At 35.1% G+C, this 21708-nt stretch overlaps 1 protein-coding gene across 5 annotated transcripts in view; it reads right to left on the bottom strand.

Annotated features, from left to right (window-relative positions):
* DEUP1 (deuterosome assembly protein 1) overlaps positions 1-21708 on the bottom strand; it is a 44477-nt gene that overhangs the window by 11502 nt on the left and 11267 nt on the right. For 2 of the 5 annotated variants that reach the window (XM_064409531.1, XM_064409530.1), the window contains exons 5-12: positions 21119-21253; positions 18212-18325; positions 15604-15816; positions 10718-10863; positions 9955-10060; positions 8126-8323; positions 7068-7154; positions 4390-4589 (exon numbers count right to left, since the gene is read on the bottom strand). In XM_064409531.1, coding sequence (XP_064265601.1) covers positions 4390-4589; positions 7068-7154; positions 8126-8323; positions 9955-10060; positions 10718-10863; positions 15604-15816; positions 18212-18325; positions 21119-21253 — 1199 coding nt within the window. Of the gene's footprint in view, positions 1-531; positions 699-4389; positions 4590-7067; positions 7155-8125; positions 8324-9954; positions 10061-10717; positions 10864-15603; positions 15817-18211; positions 18326-21118; positions 21254-21708 lie in introns of all 5 variants that reach the window. The other 3 variants (XM_064409535.1, XM_064409534.1, XM_064409533.1) reach the window with 3 other exon arrangements.

Consider the following 21708-nt stretch of genomic DNA (forward strand, 5'->3'; position numbering starts at 1 on the left):
GGGCAAAATATGACAGGTGGCGAGCAACTGCACTGTTATCACTGGGCATCACTTGTTTCATATATTCTAATTATAGCATTATTATTATTATTGTCATTTTTATCATTACTACTACCTTCTTTTTATGTCCTATTAAACAGTATTTCAACACATGAATGTTACTTTTTTTAAAATTCCAATTCTTTCCTTGTGAGTTGGGGAGTGAGCAAGTGACTGTGTGCTGTTTACCTGCCAGGTTAAATCCCAACAGCCCTAAAACAGGAAACTGAGCATTCAGCACATGGACTGTGCAGAACAACTCAGAGAACTAATGAAGAACATATTTCTTTTCCCTGATTATAAAAGAAGCTGTGATTAAGATAATCTGAGTGCTACAGCAAAGCAAATTATAAGCATGATGCTGTATTATAATTTGTTACTATAATTTTACTTTTACTCTAATAATAATAGTATTATTATACATGCTAACATAAAACTTTCTCAGACTATTCACCAAACCTTCCAGTTTTCTAAATCACCTAAAATGTTTACCTTTATGGACTCAGAGTTTTCTCCTTTCATTCAAGCTTTTCTTTACATAAATATACTCTGCTCTTTGGGCACAGGAGAATACTTTTTTCTTTATTTTTCTCTCTGTTTTAAAGTCCATTCCATCAATGGTTTGGATGAGGGGCACTGTGAAAAAAAGCCTGCCACAACTGAAGATAGATGGCATGAATGATAAAATCACAGATTTTTTTTTTTAATCTTGTGCTCTGACCTTTTTGGAAGTAATTTTCTCTCTAAACCCATAGTAAAGTCTATGTGATCTCTGTTCTTTTTTTCCTCCAGAACTGCTTCTTTATGTATTTAATAAAAATTATTACTGTTGTGTTATAATTCCTCTAAGAACAGAATTTTCAGACTTGAGTGCCTACTTGACATGGGTTATGGTAGCCTTTAGATAATAAAAACAGATACTGCACCTCCCCTCCCCCCCCAAAAAAAAAAGAAAAAAGAAAAAAAATAGGACTGATTTTTTTAAAAGCAACTCCCATTCTCTCATTCCTAGTGTAATCCATAGGATTGCTGGGGCTGCTTGGTATTTTGGAAAAACATGACACCTACATTGAGGTGCTTTGATAGGGATACTGGGCCTTTACTTTGGATGGTTTCCACAGTTGTGGTTTAAACTTCTACCAGTTCATGTGCAAAACAGTATCTAAGAACATAGATCTACTTTAAATACAATCTGCAAATGTGTGAAAAACATTTGTTAACACTACCAATGCAAATACACTATGACTGCAGCTGAACAACTTATGCTTTTGGTGGGATTAGTCATAGAGTATTTAACATGTACACATGCCACACAAATAATATTACTGTTGACATGGTGACATGGGGGACAAGCAGTGAAAGAACAGTGTTCTCACAAAGGGAATTTAAACAGGATCTATTTTTCCTGACTCATACATAAAATCTGCCTGGTCCCTGTGTGGTCAATGACTTCAGTGATGCAAAAACTCCAAATTCCTTACTCAGCTTTGCTGGTTGACATAACCAGTCTTGAGAAAGAAAACTACAGATCTTTAATGGCCAGAATGTCTTCAAGAATTTGTGTTGTTGCTTTTACCTGGCAAGTATAACAGCTAGCTTGATTTTAAAATGGATAAAAAAGCCTTTTCCTGAAGAATTGTGTTCACTGCTTCGCTTTATCTATTGCAGTAACTGATACAGTGGTGTGACTAAGAGTTGTATTATCTCCAGAAACCTCCTGAACACAGATACTCACTGCAAACACACAACCATAAAGGAATCCCCAGCTACCTTAGCAGGCATTAAGTCTTAGAATTTACCCTTCACTTTCCTCACATGATGAAAGTGCACATTGGCTTGATCAGTTATCTATTTTGTGCATATTTTCATGCTAAATAAATAACTTTTCATTTTGGAAATCACAGGCATGTTTCAGTTTTAGAAGAAACAAGCTGAACAGATGAGATCTCTGATCTCTTCATCACAGAATCCTCTACGACCATGCCCAAATTTAAATAACTGCATATAGTCAAGGTCTAAGTAAAGGATTGAAACCCTGAGAGTGGGGAAAGCTTATGTAAATGGCAATTAGAAGTAAGATACTTACACAAGAAAACAGTAATTAATTAAGGTGGTTATAGGTAGAATGTGGGCACAGTCCTTTTTTAGCAAAAAGATGCTATTTCTGCGTATCTTACTTTCTAATATTTAGAAATTCACTGTATACTGAAAAAAAGAAGAAATTATGCTACTTTTTGGATTGCCAGTATAACTTCCTGCAATTTCCTGTGTTTTCTCTAGAGGTCTCCTCTCTAAGACATGATGGTGCCTGTGCCCAGCATTCCAGTACTGACTGAGAGACACAACTGAAAAATATTGTAGAATATACACCCGTCCCTTGCACAAACACCATGTTTTCTAATTTTTTACGATATAAAAAAGTCTTTTATGACCTTTCTCCAGTGCCATAATTTCCATGGAAACAGAACTGCAAATTAAACTAGAAATAACAGGGTTTATGCTCAGAATAAAATAAACATACGCCAGATTTTAACTTAACCAATATCAATTTCCTAGTTTATCTGCATACATCTGATAGTTGAAAATTTAATTTCAGTTTTCTGGAAAAATCCTGAAGTAGTTTCCTGCTTGGGAACAGATAATTGATAGTACAGAGAGGGCCCAATCACAAAAACCCTGGCTAGGTGATGTGCATACACAGTACATGTCAAATTTTCATGCTTTAAAATCTGTGTATTTATTTATCTGAATAGCTTTACATTTAGGAATTCTAATGAATTATTTAGACCCTAAAATCTAGGTTCAATATATCTGTTTCATCATATTAACTGCAATAATAATAATAATAATAATTTATATTGTGTTCAGTAGTCTGGCTGAGATTTCTGTTGTAAGAAAGGTCAACTCTCACAGGTGTCTCTCTCACAGTTTTGATTGATCTTCCAACAGCTATGAAATCACAATTCTGTAAATTACATGCATAATTCTATTGTATCAAATATTTATGTTCTCATAAATTAAATTTCACAGTCTCTTATGTACAGCAAGTGTAAATCCTGAGAAAATGGGAAAAAAAATCTTATTTTTTCTTCACTTCAGAGCAGTTGAAGCATGAGCAAAAATGGCACTGATCAATTTTGTGAAGTTATGAGACCTACTGGTGCAGAATAATCTGTATCTTGATTTACAAGTATTTGTTTCAGCAGCATCATAGGAAATCAGCCATACCTGCGACTTCCAAAGATAGGTGTATCTGTGTATATATATATATATATTCATGCATTATGTAGATGCATATATATAAAAATACATATATCTATTTATTTTTATATACACTTGAATACTATCTCCAATACAAAACAACACTCTTTAAAAATAAATTTTAGGCAAAAAACGGAGCTACATTTACTGGGATGATGCTCTATTTTGCAGAAAGAAAATATTTTTAAATTTTGCTAAAACCTAAATGTATGAGTTTGAAATCTTAACATGTTCAATTTTGGCTCCAACTATTTCAACTTCACAAAACTATTTCATGTTAATGTTATCATGTCAGTTCTTTATTACAAATAATCAATATATTTAGCTTCCTATTAATTTTATTTTCCTGTACTATGAAATACTGTTTAGCAGGGTGTTTATTTTGTTGGGGTTTTTTTAATTGCAATGCCATGATTATAATATGTTTGAAGGTAATTCAATGGCTCACTGAATACAGGGAAATCAGAAGAAGGCCATCACTACATTGCTTTTTATGAGTCTGAATATTCTCAAGTCTCATTATTTATCCCTAACAAGGAGTTTATTGTAGTAATGACTTAGGGCACCTGAAATGATGTTTCTGTTACAAATCAGGTCACCCAAGAACACTGAAACCAGACAAGGCATTAAAATACATTTAATGAAACTTCCAGCAAATGAAACTGGAGGACACAAAGCTTTTCAGCAGGGCCTATAGTTCAAACTGCTTATTAAGAAAACCTCCTGTTGAGAAGTTTACCTCTCATGTTGATTTTTCTAGCCCTTCCTTGTCTTGTTTTTATTTGGTAGTAAAAATACAGTCTGCTCTATCTTGCAAAACCTGCAACTAAGAATAGCTTGAGCAGCACGTTTCATGTGCTAAATACGAAAACAGATACTAAACATTTCTGGGACTTCATTTATTGCCAATTTCCATTAGCCATCCAAAAAATGTAGGAAGTTCTTACAAATGTACTAATTACCTCTGATATTTATATTGGGGGGAGTTCTGAATGAACAGAAATAGCAAAAAACTTGACAGTTTGGCCTAGTCAGACCTTCCAAAACACTTACAAGAAGTTTCATAAATGTGTACAATCTAGATATTACCTCTCTTCCTTTTCTTGCATCTTTGAATGGGCTTGGCAGCTGTGCTCTGTTTCTCTATATGTATCCATGCAAACCAGTATCGATGTTTCTGTGTCATTTTGTGGTTTAACAAGGCTATTTTGTAGTCTTAAATTCTCATGTTTCCTTTTGTGAACAGAAGCTGTGAAATTTCCATGTTCTTTGTTACACAAATCTATACACTGTGAAAGGAGATAATACCATCATTAAGTAGTTATTTTTTCCACAGTAAATGGGTATATTTTTAACAAGCAAACACAAAACAATGTTCTATGCTAAAGAAAAGACCTAGCTACCATATATAATCATGCAACATTTAGGGCAAACCAAGACAATTGCCTCCAGAAAAAAAAAATCACAGTAGATAAATGGAAAAGAAGGGATAACAGCCTCAATAACACAATAAAACAAATTAAAATTTCTCAGCAAACATCCATTCAAAATATTATTGTTGTAAATTTATCACTTGCTTTGTAAAACTGATGACATAAAAGCAACCATAACAGCTATAGCTGCAGACTGTATTGCTCCCTCCAGTAACAATTCCTTCAAAAATAACAAGCAAAATTATAGGAGTTCATTACTACACTAGATACAGAGTATGCGTACAGCAGTTTAATATGTGTGTTGAGACAGTCACCTTCAGTTCCAGAAGCAGTGAGTAAAGCCACATCAGCACAGTGCTCTCTGTCCCTGTCACTAAACCCTCTTCTCAGCTGGGTTAGCCCGCACGGTGTGCAAGGCATAAGTGCAAGCCACAGGTGCACTGTGATCAGGGGCTAAAGAGCCCCATCCACTAGGATATCAAGAAGGGAAGATGGAGATTAGCTCTGGAAGTTGTCTAGCCAGGATACTCTGTTCTTTTTCTATCAGTTATTCCATGAAGCCTGTGCTGCACACCTGAGCCAGCTATTTAGGAGCTATCTCTCTGCAGAGTACTGCACTGCATTGTGTAATATACTTGCAATAGCAGTATACTGTCATCACCAGGAAATTTTCAAAAGGTTTATCAGATTACACACAAAAGACTAAAACCCCTTGCATTTCATTAAGTTATGCTTTCATATATTCCTAGATTTACCTTATTCTCTTGGAACTCAGGAACTCATTACAGATTTGGTTCTTTGTACACTGCTGGCACAATTGTGCATTTGAAAGCTTGTCTATTCCTTGCACTGATTTGATGCCATCTCTTCCTGTGAACCTTGCCTTCCTCAGTTTTAGGGTGAATTGATGCCAGAAGGTACAATAAAATTTAATATATTGTACAACTATGGGGGAGCAGGGGCTCAGCTACGTCTCACATGTGGGAGGAGGGGCAGAACCGGGGGAGAAGGAGAGCATTAAGTCATCCTACCACTAATAGCAGCAGTAAAGTTATAACGGCATGAACCCCAAAACTGAGCTGGCCCAGCTACATTGCTTTTTCAGGCATCTAAACCCTGAAAGTAAGCCTGCCTGATGATGCATTACACCACACTGATTTAGACTGGCACTGATCTCAGAGGTCGGTGTAGTGCTCCACTGTACAGCACAAATATGTCCATAAAAATCTCTCCAATCCCTGGAATCTTAATATCAAATATATCACAATCTCTAATGTTTAGATCCTCACAATACATTAGTAAAGAAGCAAATAATTTTGAAGTCCACAAATCTACTGAAACATGTATTGACCTTGGTATATGTAATAACTGGATTTTACTGTTAAAATATAACAAACATGTGATGTCTCCTAGGACCCTTGTCAGACAGCTCTTCTCAATCTTCAAGAAAAGTGTCACTGCAGAGAAGAGTTAGACATGCATACACACATCCATCTATGCTTCCACAATAATACATCAGATATACACACACATATATCCATAACAGTGTACACACAATAGTGTACATGTGTGTGTAGGTAAGACATCACTGATGGACATCCATGCTGTTTTAAGGGTGTGGATAAATATAATCTTTCATGACAACTCACAGGCTGAAAATCTCCCCAAAATGTATTTACATCAGTACTTCCAAACAACATTCCAGTGGGATTTTTTTTTAGTGATACAGTAACTGCAGATGTTCTGCAAGCAGGGATGTTTTGAAGCTTTTCATGGAAAACAGCATATATACTATTTATTATACCTTCATAAACCATAGTTCTAGATAATCTTATGGCACACTTTTTATCAATTAAATTTTAAAGCTCCGCTGTTTGGAGAGATATAAATACTAAACTCTGAAAATAAGCTGGGTGGGAGCAAAATATGTCAGTTTTTTACACTGCTATTTAAATACCATGTGAACAAAGGGGTAAGATATTAAAAAGGGGTATATTTTTGTCTGTGAGAATGAAGAGTGTTTAAACTTAAGTAAGTGTTATCACTTACAAAAAATAAGCTCCCAGAAATTGTTCAGTGTCTAGACAGTTACTGAAAAATTTAGCTTACTTGTAGTTTGATACAATTAAGGTAAAAATTACTCTTAGCTATACTCATCTTCAGGCTGTGTGTGAATACCAGGTAGTTTTGATTATGTTGTACACCTTATTTTTATTTATTTAATTTATGAAACCTAGAAATCTCTATTTCTGCCATGATCTTATTCTACATTTACAATAAATATAAGTAACTATTCTTGCATACTATGCATACTTCATAGGTTAAAAAAATTACCATGCAACTTTCACACTCCTGGTTTTCCACCATTTCTTTGAGATGTGTGTTTTCAGATTTGATAACTTTGTAATGGAATTCCAACAACTAGGAAAAGATTAAGTCATTAGTTAAATACCAGAATATTACTCTCAAGTGAAATAACACTGAGTATAGATACATTTAAGATTAATTTTACAAAATGTACATTAGTAACTATAAAACTTACTATAATATTTTTAAATATAGCAATACCAAAGTAGGAAGAAGACATTAAATAATATATAAAAGATATATAAATACAATGCCTCTGGATTTATTTATTGTTTTGAAAGAAGTTATGACTTAGGAAAACATGCAGTTACTACATAGAAAGAGGACCGATTTTACAGGCCACTGAAACTAGATTAAATCCTATTCATGACATCTAGAAATTATATCTATTCTTTTAGTGATATGGAAATACTTGGTAAAGAGTGCCACACAGCAGGAGATATCTCTCATATTCCCCAAACACTAACTTTACTATTGTCAAAAGTATTCATTCAATCACAGTTTTCCACATGTTGTGACCCTGTCATAAAACAGAGAGATACCCAGAAACCTCTAAATATGATGGTTCTTTTGTTTTGCAAACTAAGTAATGAAGCTGACAATTTTTTTAACAAAAATTTGCCATCAAAATCCCCACTGTTATCTAACAATTTTTAGCTATAAAATTACTAGAATTTTCTATGCAGAACCATTCTTCAAAAAGCTTTGGAAAACACTGATAATTTAGAAACTTAAAGCATATGTAATAACCACAAACTGGAAGTTTTCAAGATCTTTTGCACATATTGAAATGATAACTAGATGTGATGGTCAGAATGAATTTCTATTTAGAGGTACAGTTGACATTTACTGGTGATTTCTTGTTCCAGTATCAATTTGGCTGCTTTTGTAATACTTCACAGATATTACAGCACAACTGATAAAAACTACAGCAAGAAATGTGATGTCTTTTTTTCCACAGATAATGAATGCCATTATCAATAGTGGAGTAAAATGATGTGGGCTGCTTTTGCCTACTTGCATACCTGCTGTTTGGTTAACAATTTGTGTTTTGTCTCTAACTCCATTTTTAACTGTCTTTCCAGAAGACTAGCTTTCTCCATGATAGTTGCTATAGTGATCTCCTTCTGATGAAGCTCCTCTGTCAGGTCAGAGATTTCTGTCTTCATTCTTTCCTGCTCAGAGGAAAGGGACTGCTCCTCACGATAAACATGGTTTCTTATCTGTAGCAAATACATTTCAAAAAGAAAAAATGCTGTGCAGTAAATACGATTGCATCACTTGCTACTTATCAGTGACTTTTTCTGCTGTTGCTTCCAAGACACCAACTCTTCTAACTGAACCAGAGATTCTGAAACTGTAAAATAAAATGTCTTTGGAAGTCAGTGTACAGAGCTTTGTTTATTTTTACATCCTTTTTGACCTCTCTTGTCCTATTTAATATTAGAAATGAACGAAGTACAATACACTTCAATTAACCTTTTAAAAGAAAGCAATAAAAAAAGAAAGCAAAAATAATAGAGAATTAGAATTCATGGTAAAGAATATCCAAGGAAATATCCATTAAATAAATTTAACTATGATTTATTTATACTGCACTTAGCTTTTAAAAAAAGTTTGATGAAGCTTAAATTAACTTAGGAGCAATATAAATAAATCAATCTAGAGCTTCTTTAATAAAAGAAAGTTATGTTAGAAAAGAAGAAACTATGTTAGAAATAAAGGGTATATATGGAAAATCATTTAATGAGAATTTTTCCTGCCATTACACTTAAAAATTTAAGGTCAAACTTTCATCAATACCTCCTGTGCAGAGTTCTGCAAAGTATCAACACAAAAATTGTTTTCCTAATCTTTCTACTATAACCAACAATTTAGTACTGACAGATATTTTATTGTATAAGAAACAGAACAGCAAAACCCAGCATAACAACCTTTGAAGCCATTTCACCAACTTTTTGCAGTACTATAGACAATAAGTAACAAATTGCATTCCATTTTTATTTATGCAAACAACACAGAAATATTAGAATTATAAAAAAATAGATGTCGATGCAAAAAAACCTAAAAGCTAGATCATGCCAAAATTGATAATAGATAATGCCAAAATTGACGAACCCAAGTCAGATGCATGCAAATAGAGACATTCAAAATCCACTTGGCAAGCACTCCTGTAACCTGCTCTAGGTGGCAGAGAGACCGGACCCTTCCAATCTAACAATTCTGTGATTTTGCTTACATTGCTACTCGGCAAAACCACAACATGCCTCTAACACATTTCTGAGCATCCTCTGCTTCCAAAGTATTTCAGCCCGGCAATCCATACACTGTTCCACAGTGCCATGCCACTGCTGCTTGCTCACTTCAGCACTTCTGAAATGTGCAATGCAATGTGATGTGTAGTTCAACAAGAGAGCTCTGCCCTAGACAGTGCAGCAGGTACCGGGTTAAGCTCAGCCTTGTGTGAGTACCTGCCACAGTGACTTGTATCAGTTGACCTGTTTGCATATCCTACCTCTGAGACCACCTACAAATTACTGCTTAGCTCTACAGGTTACCAACTAATCAGAGCTTCGGAGGCTTTCTTAGTTGCACGGTATTATCTGAAACACAATAATGTGTAGGCATGCTCTCTTCCATTATTTCACTGAAGTAGGTCGGCACAGAATCAGAATGTCAGTTTTACAGCTACACAATTAATGCAACCATATGGGGAATAATTTTCCTATAAAAATGCTCTCCTGAACCTACAATGCATCCTCCTGCTCTCTACAGTATATGCACATACCCTAGGTCAGTAGTCTCTCCTAAAAATCCTATACTGCAGTTAAGATCTGGAAATGATATAAAATACCTTGTTCAGCTCCTCCTCTTGGTATTCTTGACTTTCTGGAAATAGCAATAATTCAGGGTTTTTATTTTCTAGTTGCTCAGTAAGCTGAATACGAGATGATTGATGCCTTTAAGTAAGAAATAAACAAAAAATGAAGCAATCAGAACATTCAATACTCTTTACCTTTTAGTATCCTTTCCACAGTGTAAAACTGTAGAACACCTGCTTGCTGATGAAAAAATACCCCCAAACATAACCAACATTTGGCCTAAACTGGGCTGGATTTTGGGAGATGTCTAGGAATCAAGGACAATACAACTATATGCAGAAAGACTCTGAAAGCTCTTATAGACTGGTATTTCATATAATTTGAAATGGCTACAGATTAGATAAGCCATAAAACCACGATAATTTTAATTCAAAGGAGGTTAGGGAGAATCCTAGTTGCATTGTTTCCAAGTGTTTTAATGCTGAGAAAATGAAAGACTGTAAAGATATAGGTAGAAATATCTGAAATGTATTCATTTGTAAAAATCTAGCCATCATTAAAGCCTTTTAACAGAGCCTGCATCTATTGCCTGAAATTGTCTGATATTATTTTCAATGAAAATATCCAGTCTAAAATTTAGAAGTTGACATTTGAATCCAGAGTATCTTTTCAAACAAACTTAATTTACAACACATGTAAGAAAAAAGTTATTAGCTCTTAATTTACAACAAATGTAAGAAAAAGTTATTAGCTCAGAACTACTTGTTCATTTAAATAGGTCTTCACCATCCATACTTTATTTGAATTTCCTGCATATCTTTATACTCTTTGATTTTCAGTAATTCTGTATACAACTTTTGGCATTCCAGTTGTATCCTTCTCCAGAGACCATCCCTTGACTGAAGCTCATTTCTCATGTCTGAGATGTCTGCCTCCATGTTCTAAAGAAACAAGCAAATGCACAAACAGTTAAATAAAACTAGACAGCTTAAAATGCTGGTTTTTAACACATCATATTCAATACCTGCACATACATGATTTTAATTTCTGAAAAACATATTGCTTCCATGTCAGTTCCTCTCATCTAAAAATCAGATTCTGAATATTCTTTAGCCCTTGCAATGTTCCAATGCATCTGCCTCTGAAATTATCATAGGAAACATAATTCAGAAGTTCTTCATTGTACTAAATGCATATAGAATATATAGCTTGCCTGTTTTAGCAGGTTCTGCATCCTGGAACATGTTTCACATGCCAGAACTGGTGCCATAAGTGGCTTCCATTCTTCATTTCCAAATTTATAAACTTTAGAACTACAAGGCTGCACAAATCTTCTTAAAAACTAGTTCCATCTGCATGGAGTTAATTACTTATTTAAATTAACATCACAAATTTTCAAACAATCAAAAAAAGGTATTTCTTAGGGACTTGACAAACCTTATTCTGTTTTATCTTTTATTTCTGATTGATAGCATGTTAGATAACCTGAAGACAAATATTATATTTGGCATGATAAAACATGAATTCCAAAAATATCAGAATTTCACAAAAATATACTGAAAACATACGAAATATAAGAAATTGGAACTATAACCCACAAATAACAAAAGTAACAATAACAATCAATGCTTGCATTAGTAATATCCAGAGAACATGAATTGCTTCTCACCTAAAATCCAATAGCATGTTTCAGATTTAAAAAAAAAAGAAAAAATATTTTTCCAAGGATATTGATCCTTTGACTTTCAAACTATTACACAAAAAGCATTCACATTTTCCATAATTTCTTCTTTTTTTTTTTTTTAAATATATATCTTCTATCTTTAAGAGCAAAAATAAAGCCTTTAAAATTGGAAAAGAGAACTGGATTCCAGAAACTGCACTGCAAGGAGGAACTTCAAAGGTTTATTTCCCTTGGAGGCTCCTATGAGAATGACCCTCCTCCCACAGAGCCTGTGGTCTTCCTCTGGCTGAAAGGGTTGCTGAAAACGGATATGAAGTGCTTTTGCCTTTTTTTTTTTTTGGGGGCGGGGGGGTCAGACTCATTCATCTTGTCCTTTGTTACATGAAGACCAAGAGAGTTTTTTTAAACACTGAAATGCAATTCTGGGTCTATTTAAGTGAAATAAAGCTTAATAAACTGTTAAAGTTGTTGATAAGACTTACTTATTCTCATCTTCATGACTTCAACATTCAAGAAAGAGCCACAATTGTTTTATAACATATGAACTTAAGAGATGGCTAGTCCTTTGACTTTATTATGGGGTGGATAAGGGAAATAAATTCCACACAATTGTGTGGCAGAAGTAATATTTTCTGTGATAGACTGCAGTCAGCACATATATTTACATAAATTGTATTTTCTTGTGAATTAAAATAGTAGCAAGAACAACAAGAGCCACAGCAGCAGCTGCAATAATAATTGAAACAGAACTGCAGGTCAAGAGTTTCACAGTTTCACATATCAGTTACAAAAATTAGATAGGCATCACTTACTATTTTAGCAAATATCTATTGCATCTGGTTAAAATGAAAATTAATTTTGAAGCAGAAATCTTTAGGATTTATTTAGAAAATATCTCATATAAAGAGTCTATTTCAAGTTGAAAAAATCATTAAATCTTTTCTTTCCTTCTGTGAAAAGTTTTGCTTCTACTAGCTTGCCAATAAAAACAAAGTACCAAAAATTTCCTGATCAGCTCTAATCTAATTAGAACCCAGTTCTAATTCTACTCAAAGCTGTTTGTGGTGGGTTGACCCTGACTGGATGCCAGGTACCCACCACACTGTCAATTCCTTTCCCAGCTGGACAGGGCAGAGAAACAAGAGAAATGCTCTTTGTTTCTGGAAATAATGACAGGGAGAGATCACTCACCAGTTACTGCCAAGGGCAGAACAGACTCACCTCACAGAAATTAATTTATTGCTAATCAAATTATACCAGGTTAATGAGAAATAAAAACTAAATCTTAGAATGCCTTCTCCTCATGCCTCCTTTCTTCCCCGGCTCAACTTCACTCCTCAGTTCTCTACCTCCTCCCCTCTGGTGCTGTAGGGGTATGAGGAATGGGGGCTGCAGTCAGTTCATCACACCTTGTCTCTAATGCTCCTTCCTTCTCAGGGGGACTCCTCACACTCTTCCCCAGCTCCAGTGTGGGTCCCCTCCAAGGAAAACTGTCCTCCATGAATTTAATCATGGTGAGTCCTTCCCATAGGCTGAAGTTCTCCATTACCTCCTCCAGCGTGGCTTCATTCTATGGAATGCAGTCCTTCAGGAAAGGCTGCTCCAGTGTGGGCCCCAGTGGGGTCACAAGTCCTGCCAGCAAACCTGCCCCAGCGTGGGCTCCCCTCTCCACAGGGCCACAGGTCTTGCCATGAGCTTGCTCCAGCACAGGCTTCCCACAGCCTCCTTCAGACATCCCCCTGCTCTGGAGTGGGTCCCTTCAGGAGCTGCAGGTGGATCTCTGCTCCACCCTGCCCCTCCATGGGCTGCAGGGGCACAGCTGCCCCACCATGGGCTGCACCAGGGGCTGCAGGGGGATCTCAGCTCTGGTGCCTGGAGACCTCCGGCCCCCTCTTCTGCACTGACCTTGGTGTCTGCAGGGCTGTTCCTGTGACATTATTCTCACTCTTCTCTCCTCACTGCACAGGGCTTTTTTTTCCCCTCCTCTTAAATAAATTAACCCCAAGGTGCCACCATCACAGCTGTTGGGCTCAGCCTTGCCCAGCAGTGGGCCCATCATGGAACTGGCTGACATTGGCTCAGTCAGACATGGGGGAAGCTTCCAGTACCTTCTCACAGAGGCCATCCATGGAGTGCCCCCATTACCAAAAACTTCCTAACATGAACCCAATACGCTATTCAATCTGTGAAATACAGTTATATGGTGTATTTTTACATAAATTAGTATCCAGCAGCTGACCTAATGCTGACTTTTCAAGAACCAAGCCTCTTGGGTGATGTTTTCAGGTTACCTCTCATGTTATGGCTGCAGATAAGTTTGTCAGATAATTCACAGGGTAGAGAAATAGACTGCAGTCTCCATTTAGATATTTTAAACTTTGCATTTTCTGTAAAGTCAAACTGCTCTTCCATACATTTCACTTTATTATTTGCTAATTAATAGTGTAAGTGAAATAATTAGAAGCACACTGAAATGGTCATAGGCATAAAGGAATACATGAGGCACAACAATTTTTGCTTTCATTGCCATCAGAGTTCTCCACACCAAGATTCCCATCTACTCCTTCCTCCTTTACCCGTATCATGTCCAACTATCCTCCACCTAATTCTCCTTCACGCAAACCTGCTTACTTTTTCTGGCTGACAACAGGCCTTGTACTTTCTTCTTTCTCATAAAGACATTCCTAAAAAAATATTTTCCCTTTTCATCAAACATTGACATCAGTGTTTCCCTTATGCAGCTATTTCCAAATGCAGCTTTTCTAACTAACACAACAGCATTCCACACCACCAACACAGTTATTCTGCAACTTTCTGCCCTTCAGATGACACTGTTATGTACATCCAGCTCCACTTCTACTTAAAGTGTCTTCAAGCTTCCTACAGCTCTCCTGTATTCTCTTGAATACATGATTGCAAAATTCTTCCTGCTTGAAGATTTTCTTCAAGGCTACAGCACAATCTCTCTGTCATACAGCTTGTATCCACTTGCTCCGACTGCCATGATTGGTTCCACTGCATATTCTAGTCCCACTGCTTTTGATGGCAGCCTTTTAAACAGGCCCCTAAATAGAAGTTTTGCTTGCACACTGATAACTTGTACACAGGCAAAAGACAGTGAACTAATGTGCAAATGGCGTGTATAAACTTGGCTCTTCTAACCTGACAACACATACTGAAATTAACCTCTGCCACATATATGCTAATTCCTGTGAAGTATATTGCATATGCTGTTAGCACTCTGCAAGACTATCTTGAGTAAACAGAAACAAATCTTTCTCCAAAAAGACTTGAAGTTACTATACACTATTCAGTATATTACTAAACCTAGAAGTGCTTAAATAAATAAGCAAAAAGATAACTGGTATATGTCACCAGAAAAAAACATCAACAAGAATCTCATTCCTGATATGTTTCAAACACAGATAATAAAAAAGGTTGTAAAGATCTTGTATTATCTCAATCTTGTCAAAACTCATATATCATGATCAAAAGAAGAGGAGCAAATGGCTGTCTTCATAGATCAGTGCTATGCTGAAAAACAGTGAACCAGGGATAAAAACTGATGGTTATTTACTATAGCCAGAAACTTAAAAATTTTTTTTAAATTGACTGCATAATTTCCTTTCAAGACAAACAAAATATACCATACATGTTTGTATATACTTATTTACTGGCTATATGGCACAATGAAGAAAGTGTAAATGAGATAAAGAAATTTCACAGAAGTCATTTATATATAAGGAACCAAGCTAGGGGAAGTCCATGTAGATGCTATGGATATAGAAGAGTTATAAAACCATAGATACACTGACAAGAGAAAAAATATACTGCTACTATTCAAACTTATATCTGTTTTACTAAAAAAAAACAACCCATACTGCTCCCAGATTATTCTGTGTTCATGCACAGAATACACCTACTGTATATTTATGTAGGTATCTCATCTTGATTTTCCAACATTATTTCCACAGTCATCATAAAAAACCATTACTACCTGGCACTGATTTTGGTACATTTTTAGATCCTCATGGAGTTTCATATTTTCCTCTACCAGTTTATTCTTGTTTCTTGCTATTTCATTCACAATTGCCTTTAGCTTTTCAATAATTGAATCATCGTTTTCACTTTTGGGCTGGGTATAGGTAATTAGCTCTTCTTGGTTTTGTTTCTTATTGCATATTTGGAGTTGATAATTCTGGATCTGCTTCTATAAAACAAGAAAATATTTTGAATTAAACTCAATAATTGCATGTAAATTGCTAGGACCAAATCATTACTACTAAAATAATAAGGCTATTTCTGTCTTCACCTGGATTTGCTTAGAAAAGATGGCACAATTCATACAGTTTGAATTACTTGCCCTCAGTAAAAAAAAAAAAAAAAAAAGTTTCAAGAACCTTCAAGGGCACAGGAGTTTTTCAAGGATTTTTTCTCCTGTGCTGTGTATTTTCCTAGTACTTAATGTTAATGAGCCTCAAATGTGAAAAAGGTGATTATGATGACCTACTCAAAGCAGTTACCTGTGAGAAATAATTTGAGAGAAATGTTCCTCTTTGATTCATTGAACTCAGTAGGAGCTGTGTGTGTGTGTGTGCCTCAGGATAGATATTAACCTTTGACTAGAGGGCTACCATTACATAGGTCATGTACAAACAGCTCAGTTACTACAGGAACTGCACTTCTTTGAGATCATTATCCTTAAACTTGGGGAAGAGTCATTCATATATTTGGCAGAGTCCTACACCCCATGCAGCTTCTTGTACTAATTAAAATCCTAAACACAAAACTTCAGAAAATTGGTATTGCCAGTATTTCTGAATCCACAGGCACTGTGAAGAAGCATAATTACTATGGCAACTGTTTTTGCGGTTTAAAAATTATCCACATGAATCCCACTACTGGGAGATTAACAAGCAGCACTAATCTTTCAGAAGACTGAGAATTACTTGAAAAATGACAACAAAATATGACCTAAAAATCATATATCATGTGCAGAGAACAAGTTGGGCAAGAAAATATAAAGTAAAAATAAATAGGGTTAAAAATACCATATTTCACTGACAAGGTCTGCAAAAAGTAATACTTTAGACAGTTTTTGATGTTATTGACTATGTCCCTGTAATTTGTGCTGGCTGAGAACCTAAGTAGAATGCACCACTAGCTGCATATCAAATAAAAAGCAAAAAAAAAAAAAAAGTGCAGGTTAAGTTTCATTTCTATAGATAAAAAATGTAGGTCCCTTTGACATCCATGTTATGGACTCTGATATACCAAAGTGTCAATACATCCTGTGAAAATACAGTGCAAGACTGCACCTGGAAATCTCATGAAAGACAAATTTGAGGCAAAGATGCAGTAACAATTAACACTTTTGAAACAGCTAAGGATTTTAAAAAATAGTTGGTGTTATGTTATAGTTGTGAAGGAAATTGTCTTCAAAGCAAGTTCACTGATGGCAATGAAAGCTTCGACAGAAAAATGTGAGTGATCACCCTGAGTACTCTGTTTTGGATTGTCTAACTGTACAACCAACATGTCATCAGTCAATGGTTTTGTCTAGTCAAAGACTTGCTTTTTTAACACATTTCTATGAAAGTTCAATTGCTGGAACGTAATGCTTTCAGCAGCTAAACCCAAAACATAACTGTCATCCTTGGAAACTCTGGATATCTGTAAAGAGTCTCATAGGAATTGTTAAGAAAGTGTTTCACTAGATTAAGATCCAATGAGCTTAGTAACAGTGGAAAAGGGAATTACCAGTGAGCAACATAATTGGCTTCCCCTTACTTAATTTTCAAGCTGTCTTGTGGCAATTTGTGAGTTATTTTCTGGGGGTTTTTTTAGAGAAGGATAGGTCATCACACAATATCATTAAATAACATTCTTTCTAGATTAGAAGGAATTAAAAAAATAAAAATATGTGGTATCAATAGTCTATATAAAAAAAGAGCAGTAAGCAAATTGGCAAGTAAAAAATAATCATAAAGTCAACCAAGGAACTGCATGATAACCAAAAGGCTAAAAAATATGAATCAAAAAAGGGCTAAGTGATCCAACAAACAACTCCAAGAGTGATTCTGGAGTAGCATACGAAAATTAATTTTTTCTGCATAAATGATACTAATTTATATTTATGATCTTAAAAAAAATGAAGGCAATTAGATTTGAAGGAACTTTATACTTGTGCCAACACCTTAATGGCATGCACTATTTACTTGGTAAGATACTTATTAATAACTTGTCACAAGTAACTGCATATTAGTAAATAGCATGGAAAAGTATATCCATAATATGCTTAAAAAGTAAAAAGGAATATTCACTGGTTTTTGTAATTGTTTGGAGGTTTTTTTTAAAAGAAATGTTATCAGTTAGGTCATGATCCTTATTAATTTTCTCATTTTCCTGAGAAAAACTAAATAAAAACCTGCATGTTTTATTAGGTCTTTCAGTATGGTTCTGCCTTACCATATATTCACTATCAATATAGACATGCATTGTAAAAGTCACTGTATGCTTAGTTTTAAAAATAAATTAAGTTAAAATAAGCTCTAGTTGAGAAAAGAATTAATTTTCTTCCTAGACCAGGAAGGTAGGAATTTTACCTGAAATAAATTACATTTCTCGGGCAATAATTTGGGTTGCATATCTGCATAAACAGGATTATTTACACAGATTGTCCCATTCTTCTCCCATTCTTGTGATTTTGCCTTAAATTCCTGAAAGACAGCAAAACGAGGCTAGTAAACATAGAGAAAATGTCTATTTTCCTCAATCTAAAGAATTTTGTAATTTGTATCATCCTAAGAAATACCTAGTTTTTTAATTAACACATAATCATTCCATAATTTTGGAAAGAAGTTAAAAAAAGAACAATTCTATAAACCAGCCATCCAGTCATCCCCACCAGAGAAAGACCAGTCTTAAGGGCTATTGATCTGAGAACAATGAGTGTAAACATAATAATCGAATAAAACAAATAAAATAGAGTTATTATTATGACACACAAATTGTATTGGATAGCAGTTCCTGTGACTTTAAAGCTGTATCAGTGTTGAGCAGGGTAATCAGCAGGGAATCAAACCCTTAATATTAAGATACAAAGTGCTCACTTTTCGCCTTGGTTTTTAATGGGACAGCAGCTACACTGAATAAATTTTACTTCTTGCTCTTTTTGAAATTGCTGCTCCAGGTTCTGAGTTCATCCAGTTTAAACAAAAAACTGTTTAAGAAATTCTGTTATGTTAGATTTATCTAATATTGGGTTTGTATTTGCACTTGCATTCATATTTATAGTGTATTTGAATATGCTTTGAACTTATGCCAAACCTTTTATGTTCACAAATCTATTTTAAAGGCAGCATCCTAAAAATAAGCAAAATTTCAGTTACTAGAGCTGTTGCTCTTTTAGTTTGAAAATTCAGCAAAATAACAGTACAATGATTTATTTATTGAAAACTAATGGAAATGTTGTTCTTAAAAGACAGATGATATTTTATAATTAAGATAAACTGGCACATTCCCCAAATTTAAAACAATAAGGGGGTTTTTTTGCTACTGAAAAAACCTGACTATTTCTGAACACATATTAATATGAATCTTCTTTCATAGCTTTCCTGACATCTGCTTTGGCATTTATAACAATAAACATCTCCCTATTTTACAAAACATGATACAAATGGAGTTTCAGACTACTAAATAAGGACTACAGGTTCAAGGCCTTACTAAAGCACTGCTGAGCTTAGTAGATTTTCACCACAGTAATTATTTCCTGAATACTCAAATTTGCTGAATATATTCCAAGCACTCATTTTTCATACTGCATAATTAATTAAATTATGGCATTGTCTTACACTATTTTCACATTTTAATCTCGAGTAAGGTTATTCTCAAATTAGCTGACAGTAGTGATGTATCAATGATAGCTGTACAACTCATTTATTATTCTTAGAGTAGCTGATGTTGGCAGCTAGGCTGCAGTCCAAAGCATCGTAGCTTTTCTGATGGTGAGAACTTCCATGTGGAGGAGACAGCCAACATCACAGAGAGTTGGGATGTGTCTATGTGGATACAGGAACCTGGATGTCGCAGAAATTAGTCCTCTATCTTAGAAAATAACATACAAGGCAAGTCCAAAATACAGATCCTAAGACCCTGCTTGATTTGGGTTAAAAGTAGGAAATTACTTAAAATCTACTAGTGCTGAATTGATTGCAAAGTCCTCAAAGTGTCCAAATCATCTACATCATAAATCTTCATCATAAACACGTAAGTCCTCCCAATGCTTAGAGCTGGGCAACCAGCTCCCACATCAGCTGGTACCACTCTCCTTGCTTTTCCTACAGCACCCAGCCCAGTAAGCATGTGGAGCACACACTACTTTATTATGCTCTTCACAAAGGATGGACAGAGAAAACATGGATTTTGTGACCATCCTATGCTACATCAGATTACTGCTTACACTGTTCTTCCCGTAAGTGGAGGACTCGGTATAAAAATCTTTCAAGACAGAATATGGAGTATAATCTTCCCATGTTAGTTTTCTACCTAACAGACAAATGTTATTTTTCAACAGACTCCAAAATTCTTCCTTTTGAAGTTGTTTCGTTTAGCTCAGGATATCAGGAAATTTGTTGGATAGGTAAAAAAGAAGCAGCAAAAATTAGCATACCTAGAGATAATATTGCTCAGTTAGAAGCAATAATACTGGATATCATTTTCTGCCCCACTGAATGCAGCCAGAGGAATATTTGGAGAGAAGACACCACTTGCGGGGACACTCTCTACAAGCTCTCTATCTTGTCTAACTTTCCTGTTGGTCCAATAAATACCTTATTATTCCACAGATCATAAAGTAACCTCTGAGAAGTCAAGGCTGGGAATTATGAACAAAAATCAGTATATTCCTGTATTCAAGAATAAGTCCACTAAAATCCAGCCCAAGTCCAAAGGGATATGGATTATGGCTGAATCCTGTCCTCAGCATCTATTATCTAGTCCCCCAGCCAGTGTGCTGGATTCTGCAGGATGTATTTTTAAGTGCCTAATCCTTCCTCATACATTGCCTAGGGAAATTAGGCACTGAGGTCAAGGTTACAGATTGCTTCAGGCATATGGGTGCTGACAGGATATAGGTTTAACAAGCAGTTTTCCAATCTTAAATCCTTTTTTCTATGTAGCCCAAAGTGGTCAAGGTTGTCCTGAGGTCTATAAAACTTGAATTAATGATAGGTATTATGTGACAGTATCCTGCATATGTACAAGCTCTCATGCCTCAAGAGATTGTGTTATACAGAACATGTCTATTCATCAGGAAAAAAGTAAAACTTATTTATAGTTACATTTACAAAAATTTTGTTATTAAATAATAATAAAACTAAGAACCATTCTTGCCAAAGCAAAACAATTATACCATTTTTGTAGAACTATAAGCAAAATAAAGGTTATGATTTTAATCAAAGATTAGTTCTTGAAGCATATCAAAATTAAAATATAATGACAACTCTTCTTACCTCAAATTTCACATATAAATTCCTTGGGTTAGATGATGTGTCCAGGTTTTCCTCACATTTGTCTCTACTTTCGAGCATTTTTTGTTTTAACTGATGTGACTGTAGCTTTTCGTAACTATGTATCAACTTTGAGAACTAAAAACAAAAGTAGAGCTGAGCATGCAGAATCTATCAAGGAGAACAACATGACCAAAGTTTTCTTTAAACTAGAATCAGCAACTGCAGCTTTAGTATTCTAAACGTTTAATCAATGTAACAAAAAAAAAAATAAATAAAGTTAAAATCAACTAATAAAGCTATCACAGATGAACAAGACTAAGCTCTCATATAAATGTTAACTACTGTTCAAATGGGTTCATTTGACTGCTACTTAATTCTGCTGCAGCTCTCCATGGCATTGCTACCCACAGAGTAACTTCCTCTACCGTGTTCATATGGAATGTTCTATACTTGTTTACTGCCATCTTGTGTTGACATTTTTAAAGGGTGCATCACTAGTCAGAACGAAAGATTATCATTAATGTACTCTAAACTTGAGTGTTTCTTTCTTGTGATGAAAATTGTTGAAATGTTATGTGTGTGATGATTGC

This window comes from Passer domesticus, chromosome 2 (genome assembly GCF_036417665.1).
Source record: "Passer domesticus isolate bPasDom1 chromosome 2, bPasDom1.hap1, whole genome shotgun sequence".
Taxonomy (NCBI): domain Eukaryota; kingdom Metazoa; phylum Chordata; class Aves; order Passeriformes; family Passeridae; genus Passer; species Passer domesticus.